Genomic DNA, 10,670 nt, shown 5'->3' with positions numbered 1-10,670 from the left:
GGCCAGCGTTTTGATTTCGACAAATCTAATCAAAACAACAAGTAAATGTGCGCCAGCAAATCACACTTATCTAAGGCAAAGTAAACGTTCTGTACACTGCAAAACTGCAAATCATTTCTATCGATTGTAGCATCTTCATTTTCGTCTAGACGCTGCCCACCACGTCAACGCCTGTAGCAGAAGAACATAAACGAAAATTTAAATCAGTTTCATGTGCACAACAGTCATAAAAAAAGCAATAACACGCAGGGATCGATGCAATGTAAAAAAAAAAGGAAGAGGGCAAAAAGAAAAAAAGCAGCTACAAGGCGTTACGACTCCAGTCCTCATCAAGATGGCTGGCCATGAAGCCTGCTTTGTCGCCTGCTTTCTTCCCTGAACATGAATTGAGTGTTGATAGATAAGTGCGTTACAACGCGTACTCAAAATATAATACTTCCGCATCGCTTTCCTACCTGTTTCAGTACCGTGAGCAATATGGCGGCAACGCAATATTTTCGCTCCTTTTGACCCATAGAGTTTCTAAATAAATATTAATATGAAACTCTACGTTTTGACCAATGCATTGTTTTGACTTTCGACTCCCCAGTCAAGCGAAACTTGGTTTTAATTTTAAATCGTTGTCATATTTAGTAGTATTATTATTATTATTCTAAATGTATTTTTCCTCTTAAAGAAGATGGTCAGGTTGTTGTTTCTCTTTTATTCTTTTCCGTGGCTCGCATTCTCCCTGCTGGTTTCTTCCACTAAGCAAAACAGTTGTAAGGTTTGTGCTAGGAAGGGCTTATTGCGCCGTTAATTTTCTTTTTAAAGGCCCTGCAACTTACTGCGGTCATAATTTTGTCAAGTACACGTCGCTCTTTACATATACCCATCTGTTCGGCGCTGACAGTGAGGCCGTTGAAGCGCGGATAGCATTGAAGCACGCAGGAGTCGCCCGTGCTCAAGCATGCCCCAGGGATCAAGAAAGGTGCCTTTCAGCGCGAAGCAAAAAAAGATCCAATTGCAACAAAAACGTGAACGCAAGAAGCTAGGTAATTCAAGCCGTGCGAATTGCAGGTATGTGGGGTTTTTGTTGAGCGCGTACGTTGTCTGTTTCAGAGCATGAAAGTGGCGGAGCTCCAAAGCCGCAGCCTGCGGCACAAGTTGCTGCAGTTCAAGAAGAAAAGCGTTCTTTGGGTGAAGTGATACGCATTAATGCCGAAGGAGATCTTGGGCAGCGATCCAGCCGGTACGTGCATACTTTTGTGTTTGTCTGTCATTCCTGATTGCACCATATGGATTTTTGCAGCCAAGTGAGCTCTGGGAGTTGTTTTCTGGGGCTCTAAAATGACATGCAAGAGACAGGCTGACCTGTGGCCGGCAAAGTGAACAGACTTGCATGTCATAACCTTTTTTGTGGCGTTCGTAAATATGCCCGTACACCCTGCTAGTGTGCACGCTGTGCATGTGTAAATTTAAGGGTAAGACGTTAAGTTAAACATTATTGATGTGCGCTTAAAGCAGTGTAGTAGTAACATAGTCATAACTTTCAACACAGTCGTGTCATTAAATTTTGCACGGTCTGCACCTGTCTATGACGAGAAAATTGGCGCCTACTACTTCTTAGAACGGCAAATAATGCAGTGTTAAAAGGGATTCATTCAACATTAGAAGTATCATTATCAAGCTCTGATGCTGTTGGATATGCATGTTGCTTGATACACCTGTACATTTGAATACCCGTGAAGTGTCAGTAGCAGATGATGCCAGGAACATACTGTAACTTGTGAAAAGAAAAATTTTCATCCACCTGACTGTAGCACAAAGCTACAAAACAAACCCATACAGATTTCTCGGAAATTTTTGCTGTTGAATAAAAATTCATCCTGGTCCAGGGATCGAACGCAGGACCACCTTTCCAGGGCCTTTTAGATAACCAAAAAAAAAAGCTATCAGAACTGCAGCGCAAGGGCTAATTAATAAAAAACTTGAAGCACAGGGACTCTGAATATGGCAAATCAGCTGTGTGAAAACCCGCAAGGTGGAGGAAAGTTCAGGGAAGAGAAAAAAATTTGAAGCACAGGGACTCTGAATATCGCAAATCAGTCCTGCGAGAACCCGCAAGGTGGAGGAACGTTCAGGAAAGGAAAAATTGTCGTCATCCACCTGACTGTAGCATGACACTATAAAGGAGACACATACGGGTTTTTTAGAAAGAAAGCTTTGCAGTTGAAGAAAAATTCGTCTTGGTCGGCGATCGAACTTAGGACCAACGCCTTTCTAGGGCTGTCTTCCACCTGAGCAAATCGGGAGGCTGGCAGATCACAGCGTGAGGGTGAAATAATCGGCAAGTCGAAGCACATAGGCACTGAGTATGGCAAATTAGTTTTATGGAAGCTCGCAAGGTAGAGGAAGGTTCTTAAAAAGGAAAATTGTAATCCACCCAACTGTAGCACAAAGCTACAAAGAAAGCCCATGCAGGTTTCTTGGAAAGAACACAGGTGAAGAAAAAAAAACTTATTCCTGGTCTGGGGATTGAACCTGGTACCAACACCTTTTTGCCTTTTGCTTTACTTTGGCTTTGTGCTGCACTCTCTGTAAGCAGATATGTCATATAGTAATGCACTATTTTTGCATACAGGCATAAACTAGACTTCTAAATTCTAGTTTGCAAGCTACTGGGGCATCATTTCATTTTTTCATGTTTGCTGTGGTTTAAAAAGATTTACTAGTATGTAGGCATATAATTTCTTTATTGCTTTTATTTTGTTAAAGGGACACTTAAGCAAAACAATAAATAAATTTACATTGATAAAGCATTGTTTGAGAACTCTGTTGTTATTACTTTCACAATAACAAGTTGATTATGAGAAAAGAAAATGAAGGTCAAAGTTTAGTTTTCTAAATTTTGTGCCGAAACCGCTAAGCCAGTACGTCAGTGTGATGTCATGGATTTCAGTGCTTTTACTATTTGGACAGCCTTGGCTCAGTAAAAGCCCCCCAAGACTCGCATGTCAGTAGATGCCATCAAAATTCCTGACGTCACGGTAGGCTGGTGCGGGAACTCCAAGGTGGTGTTGCCACCCGTCTTTCGTTTTTGTGCCTTTTCTGGCTTACTGAGCATCTTCTCACGGTATGAATGGTGTTTTTGGTATTGTAGGAGGGTAATTTACAGATACAGGTGAAATCATTTTTATCTTTAGTGTCCCTTTAAAATGCATGTACCATTGTGCTTGGCTTTGAATGCTTCAGCAGTAGCAGCACCTAAATTGTCATTTTTCTTTTCCAGTGTGTTTCGCTACTGCCTGCAATTTCATAGAGAGACTCCACAGGAACTCGAAAAGCGTAAGAGGAGGGCACGGGAGCCATACACTCCTCTAGATGAGGTAGGAACAGGTGATGCAAATTCCATCACTCCTGACTGTTGCTCAACAAATGTTAAATTCAAAAGCGTATGTTAAGCTGCTTTCATTTTAATGCAATATTCTTTCTGGTTACCTGGTACTATTTCCAACTTGTAAGTCTTGGCCCAAGCATACACATAAAGCTTGAAAAACAGGAGTCCTCAGTTGCCACGAGGCTATACTTAAGGAGTAGTTGCAGCGTTATGACATCGTCAGGCAATATGCAATCTGTGTCTGTAAGCGCATGCTTGCGTTAAAATGTGGCACACAGCACTATGAAATTAATGCGTATATGAGGGAGAACTTATCTGTAGCATTTAACGAGAGAATAAGACTAAGCAGATTACTCAGACTATTTTCATTATTTTTGTCATCAATCAGAGGTTGCCAAGAAGCATAAAAGTAGCTTTGTGGACCTTTAAGCCCTTTCAGTTACGTTGTTAAAGGGGCCATGCAACATCTTTAATGAAAGGTGCAGAATATGTCGAGTATTAATGGTCATGTCCTAATGAACCTTATTTAACAAAGGGTTTTTGAATGTTCATTATAAAAACAGAGTTGTCAGCAATCGATGCTGCTGCCATGCCCTCACAGCTTTCCCCCTTCTTTTCATTATTGAAATTGCACTCCAAACTGGGCTGCCTGCCATACTTATTGTGCTAAGAATTTGTATCATCTGACCTCAAGCAAATTTCCCATCATACGATACAAGTAACAACCCTCTTGTTATATTATCCAACCTCATAGGCGGTAGTGTAGGCACATTGGTAAAGTAAGTAATGTCCCTTATCCCTTTTGATGGTAGTCACTTGAAGCGCCACAGGAAAAGTTGTTTACTTTTGATGTTCACTAAATAATGAACACATTGCTTCTTGTGGTTTCTTCATGTGGTCTGCGTTGTTCACTAATGTCCTCTTGTGGCGGTCTGTGTGAAGGCAGCATCGGTTCAAGCCAAGGAAATATTCATGCCCGAGCGGCTCATCAGCTGTTCGTCTGCTTCCAGGCTACTTGGGTCAGTTTGGTGTGTCCTGCCAAGTTGCAACATGCTTTTCTTTGGTGGTGTTTTTCTTGTCTGGTTGTTCAAGCCTGCACGCAGTGTTGATTGATGTGCCCTTGTCACTGACTGAGTTTGTCTCTGAAGTGTGTTTGCAGAGCTGTTCCCACTTCTACAGGTGTCGCCTTGTTGCCTTTGCCAGTTTGTCTCGGTCTTTGGTGCAGTCGCTGAGTGCAAGGATTTCGGGCATGGTGTGTGACCGGAGATCTGTAGGTAGTCCCTGGCATTCCTGGAGAATGTGTGTTAATGTCTCCTCCAGGGTGCTGTACAAAAGACACGTTAGCTTTGAGTTGCACAATTCGTGTCGCCGCTGCTTTGTCAGAAGGGAACCTATCCGGGTCTGAAAGTGGGGAGTGCTTGCTCTATCCCCTCTGTAGTATAGCTCCTGTGCAGGTTCTTCTTTGCGCTGGTGGTACAGTGATAAGCTTTGCTTTCTTTTGACTGCTTTAATCCAGGTCTCCATGCTGCATTTGGTGATGTCTTCTGTTGTTACTTTGCGCCATTTCGCCTCCTTTATTGCTTTTTGTGCTCATAGTTCTCGCCATACTTCTTTTCCAAGCTCTCTAACCGTTTTTATCCATTGTAGCTTGTGCTGGGCATGAATTTCAGCCTTCCAGTGTACTGCGTTTTTGATCTTGCCTCTCTTGTTTGGAATGGAGACCAGCCAGTTTCTCCCAATTACAGCTGCATTGGCTGTTGTGCAGTTGCCCCCGAGTAGCCAGCGTCCCAGCTTGTGCTGATGTCTTTTAAGACATTTCATCACTTGTGCTGCATATGCAAGGGCATTCTCCATCACCAGATGGTGTCACTGCCTTATCCGTGATAATTTCCTTTAGTGCTTCTGGAGGGTGTTGCCTAGTTGTGATGTTCATAGGAAACCATATAAGAGCCACCCTGTTCACTCCTGCATAAGAGTAAGAAAATAAAGTGGCAGAGCTGAAAAGTAACTTTCAAGATAAATTCTGGTCTACCAGCTGCATGTACAGGAATAATAATTAGGCACAGACGTTCTTGACAGTACTGTTTACTGACAAAAGAAACCTATTTACCAAGTTCCTAAAGTGTTGTGGGGCTCCTTTAAAGGGGTCCTGAACTACCCCTCGGGCTTGGTAGCATACGCTGCTGTGAATATCTCAGCCAAATTTTGCAGTCTTGCGCAGCGCGTGGAGCTTGCAAGTGGAAAGTGAAGTCACCTTTCTCTTAAACGCTCACTTTTCAACAGAAGCCTGCTCGTCACTCTTTTCAGGATGCTTTGTTTCGTAATATAGCAGATTCCCATATTTATTTATTTATTTTCAATACTGCCAGTCCCATCAGGGACCATAGCAGGTGGACATACAAAAATAAAATACATGGTAATAAACGTGCACATACAAATTGCATGTCAGTAAGCCAATCAAGGAACGTAAAGGAACAAGGTAAGAATACATAAAAAAAACAACAAATATAGATATCACATTTCTGGGAGACATGCGCAGCATACAGAGAATACATCATGAAAAGGACAGCAAACGGGAACGAAAATAACGGTAAACACCTTCACGATAATCAGCATGGCTCACAAGAGTTGCAAAGCATATTATGTGAATAAGACTGCGTTACTGATTGCTTGATATGGATTCTAACCGTGATGTGAACTGAGATAATGAGTCTGCAGAAATGTCTGAAGGATCGAGGCGATTCCATTCCCTTATCACGAGGGTGAAATAAGAGTACATGAATATGTCATTATGGCATGAATATTCTGTTAAAGCGTGTACATGTTTATGTCTTGATGATTGTGACATAATAGGTATGTGGCTGCTATTGGCCAGTAGCTGACATAAATCAAGTAGGTTGGATCATTGCGCTTCTTCGTACTGTTGCTTTGTATATTTATTGACGCATTTTAATAAACAGGCTGAAGTAAGTGAAAACTGCCTTCAAATTTCTATAATAATTACATACTTCCTGAAGAAGCCAACTATCGTCTGCTCGCGCTCAGCCGCCCACGTAGGAATTCAACTTTTGGCCATCCTGCTAATCGGTGAACGCTCAACCAGCCTCGAACTACGTGAAACCACACGCACGCTTGCCAGCACGTGCTCACTTCTGGCCACTCCTGGTTAGATGTCCTGGCAGACTTCGTTTCGTATTGAGCTATTGATATCGCTTCAATATGTGCAAGTTGGATATGGCTCCTATCTTTTAATCAAGCTGGTGCAGTACAATGCTGGTCCGCCCTACATAGTACAGCCTGACTGGAGCATATGAGCGCAAGCACACACTCAAGCCCTGTCGTGCACAAAGCAAAGGCAGCGCATATGCACTGCAGTTGCATGCAGCTGCAGTCTGCTACATTGCTTAGAGACCACGGCCATTGCGGTGTGCCGCGAACCGCGATGAGTCCGCTGGCTGAGCGCACTGTGGCTCGCTAAGGACAACCGCATTTGGCTTATGTTTGGTGTGTCATAGGCACCAGAATCGGAAGTAGTCGTGTCTACGTGAACATCTAAAATCAAATTTGAACTGCGCGCCACAGTGACTTTCAGTAGGTGGAGCGTGCTGGGCATGCCCCGCTCTGCCGTAACCTTTGCAGTGCAAGGCATTGAAGATGGAGTGGAAGTGCTGCAAAGTGGGTATTTTATTGCCCAAACTGTGCTTCTGCTGAACGCATGAAAGCACAATTCTGACTCGAAGTATTTCTGAAACAGCGTATTTTAACCTCAAATGCATTTCTCCACTTCAATAAAATGTGGTTCAGGGCCCCTTTAACAAGAAAACATGCATACACTTCGTCAATATCTACAAGTTTTCTGTCTAAATATTTTCAACACTACATAACAAGCACATTGTATCAGCATGCAAGAGTAATAAGTTTAAAGACCCTGTTTATTTTTGAATAACCTACACTAGGCAGAATGTTAATCGGGTTTTTTACTCAGTGAAATCACACTTCCTGTGATGTCTGGGGCAAAACTGTTATTGACGTCTTGAAAAACCACATGCCAGAACAGCTGGAATTGAATTTGTTTATATAATCAGAATACCGATTAGAAGAGACTAATAGGATGAATTATGGACCATCTAAATGTTTCTTGAATTAAGACTTCACACAATGCATTTTCCTGCGCATTCATACTTTGGTGTTAGTACGGTAATTTTACCAATGCCATCACATTACAGATAAATAGCTTTGCATAGAAGTTGGTGTATGAAAGCAAGCTTGAGGGTATATAATTTCTAAAGGTCTTCACATAATTACATGCCGTCAAAGCTGCTTTTGTTGCATCCCACCTGCTTATTTGTGGCATTTGCAAAAGTTAGGAGCTTGAGTGCGAACTTTTTCACAAGTCCCCGCAGGGGCATCTGCTTCAGCAGGCGTTTGGTGTATTGCGACACCACGTACTTCAGCGCATGAGGGTTGTCCCCGCCTGCATGTAGCCATGTGCAGCTTAGCCGTGTCTGGGGAAAAAAGGGTCCAGAGGGTTGAGCCGACGCCAGGTGTTTGGATCGTTAAGGCCCCCTGGCTAAGCCACCACACCTCTTCGGCCTCTGCTTTACACAGGCAGTACATCCAGGCTGACCCACTTGGAGCAAATCGGCAGTCGCCTTTTCCTGTCTCTCTCTCCTCAAATCTTCGTCTCTCTCTCTCTCACACACACACACTTTTTGGCCTTTCCTGTCTTCTTCTCTCTTCCATTTACTTCCATTCTCCCTGGCAGCAAGGGTTGACCCTGTGTGGCTATCTTACCGTGGGTACACCATATTTGGTTGTAGCAGCGGCATACAACTGACATTGTGCAGACTTGTATACAAGCTCTGCTACGTCCCCTCGTTGGGCTTCATGGTGGGCGATCGCCGCTGTTGCTGAACATACACATTTCCTTATGGTAACACAAACTTCTTTTGTCTATGGTCAGCCTCTGTAAAGAGGCTGCACCGAAGCATAGTTCCAGTTCTCCCTTCGGGGCAATGCCCCAGCATTCCCCAAGTGCTATGTAGTCCATAGTGAAGACAACATACCCAGGAGGAAGCTTTCACTGTTTCTGGTGGCCAAGTGCCTGAAAGACAGAACTCATAGCCTCAAAAATGTCTAGCGGGTACTTCCTCCTAGAACTAAATGACAAAGATCCGAGTACAAAAAGCTCTCGGAACTTACCAGTATTGGCGATGCGACAGTGACAATTTCAGCCCACAGAACACTAAATACAAGCAGGGGTGTTATATCTGAGGAGGACTTTCTTAACTTGAGCTGGAGGGTTTCCAGGAAAAAAACCTGACTAAATTTGGTACAAAAAATTGTCATCTGCAGTAATGACCCAGAAATTCCCACAAAACGTATTATACTCACCTTTATGCCCACCGTATTATATACCCATATACCCATATTATACCCACTGCCAAAGGACAAGCACTATCTCGAGCGCGCAAAGAGGGACAAAGTCCCAATAACCACATTAAATAAGAAAGCAATAACCTAAAGGTTATTGCTCCTTTGTATTAGTCTTCTTTAGGTCTATGTCACCTAACATCTTTCTTATCTCTCATTCACTCGTAATTCCATTTTTTCACCTTTCAGTTTCAAAAAGGCTTTTATTATCCACTGGAACTGCAAAGAACTCTTACACAACTTAGGTGACATCCGAGGCATGCTAAGCAACTTCTCTCCTGTGGCCTTGTGCTTACGGAAAACAAACCTAGGCAAAAAGCAAATTTTTTTAAAGGCTCTACTGTGGTAAGGTGCGACCGTACTCAGGTGAACCGGCTTTCAGGTGGTGTAGCCATTGTTTTGCTAGGCAGTATGGCAGCTAGAGAAGTTGCCATTAGCAATCATATAGAAGCCATTGCTGTCACCATTTCAGCACACAAAACCATCACCATTTGTTCACTAAACATTCCACCGTATTCACATTTTACTGTGAGAGATCTAGAGTTAATCTTGAACCAGCTACCTAAACCTGTTTTAATAGCAGGTGATTTTAACACACACAACGCGTTGTGAGGTAGCAAAACAACCAATACCAGAGGACAAACACTTGAAGATTTTATCCTAGCAAATGACATATGCCTTTTAAACACTGGTGCTGCAACCTACTGGTCCCCAAGCATAGAAGCTATGAGCTGTCTAGATCTGGCACTGTGCTCTCCATCTCTCTTTGGCAATTTTCAGTGGAGTGTTATCGATAATCCCTATGGTAATATGGTATGGTCTGCTGTCATTAAATAAACATCTCCTTTCCCTACCATAACATCGAGATCACCCATTTGGAAACTCCGTCTAGCAGACTAGCCTCTCTTCACCAAAAAGGCCAGTGTAGATGACGTATCAGTTGACTTAACTATAGATGAAATGAATGAAGAGATTACTGCTTGTATATTTGCTGCAGCAGAACAAACAATCCCACAATCCTCTGGCTTCTTAGAAAAGAAATTGACACCCTGGTGGACAAATGAATGTACAGAAACTAAAGAACTACAAGACAAAGCAAGGGGGTATGTTTTGGCAACACCCAACACGAGATAACCTCCTCTTTTTCAAAAAAAGAAAAAGCAAAAGCCAGGTACACACGTGGGCAAACCAAAAGACAGTCTTGGAAAATATATGTATTGTTCATAAATAGCTCGATAACATCCCAAAAAATGCGGAATCAGCTTCGTAAGTTTAGAGGCGACTATGCTCCTTGCACCCGCCTTGGTTGCTTAGTGGCTATGGTGTTTGGCTGCTAAGCACGAGGTTGCAGGATCGAATCCCAGCCACGGCGGCTGCATTTTGATAGGGGTGAAATGCGCAAACACCCATGCACTTAGATTTAAGTGCACGTTAAAGAACTCCAGGTGGTCCAAATTGCTGGAGTCCCCCATTACGATGTGCCTCATAATCAGATGGTGGTTTTCGCACGTAAAACCCCATAATTAAAATTTTTAATTTCTAGTCTCCTTACATGATCCCCATACTCTCACCCCCCAGGCAGACAAACAAACTTAGAATAACAAGCAGACATATTAGGGCAGAATTTCCATGACATGTCAAGCTCTTCTCATGACATTCTGCTACATTTAAAAAATATAAGCAATCAACAAAAAAGCAAAAGCTTCCGACAACAGGAAGTTCCAAGAGATCGTATAAAGCCCCCTTAACATTCCTAAAAATCAACAGAGTACTCACTACTGGAAAAAAAAAAAACAGTACCCAGTCCAGACAGAGTGCATTACACAATGCTTGCTCACCTATCCCCTAAAGCAGTGGA

The 10,670-nt window shown here is 42.8% G+C and overlaps 1 protein-coding gene across 1 annotated transcript in view; it reads left to right on the top strand.

The window, feature by feature from the left end:
• Positions 1–388: 388 nt before the first annotated feature.
• Ns4 (Nucleostemin 4) overlaps positions 389–10,670 on the top strand; it is an 80,487-nt gene continuing 70,205 nt past the window's right edge. Inside the window, exons 1-3 of the mRNA XM_065443735.2 lie at positions 389–1,034; positions 1,102–1,231; positions 3,272–3,368. Coding sequence (XP_065299807.1) covers positions 950–1,034; positions 1,102–1,231; positions 3,272–3,368 — 312 coding nt within the window. The 5' untranslated portion in view covers positions 389–949. The remainder of the gene's footprint in view (positions 1,035–1,101; positions 1,232–3,271; positions 3,369–10,670) is intronic.

The sequence above is a fragment of the Dermacentor albipictus genome, chromosome 1 (assembly GCF_038994185.2).
Source record: "Dermacentor albipictus isolate Rhodes 1998 colony chromosome 1, USDA_Dalb.pri_finalv2, whole genome shotgun sequence".
Lineage (NCBI taxonomy): Eukaryota > Metazoa > Arthropoda > Arachnida > Ixodida > Ixodidae > Dermacentor > Dermacentor albipictus.
The sequence above is the reverse complement of the archived record's forward strand: the minus strand, read 5'-3'. Positions and strand labels throughout refer to the sequence as shown.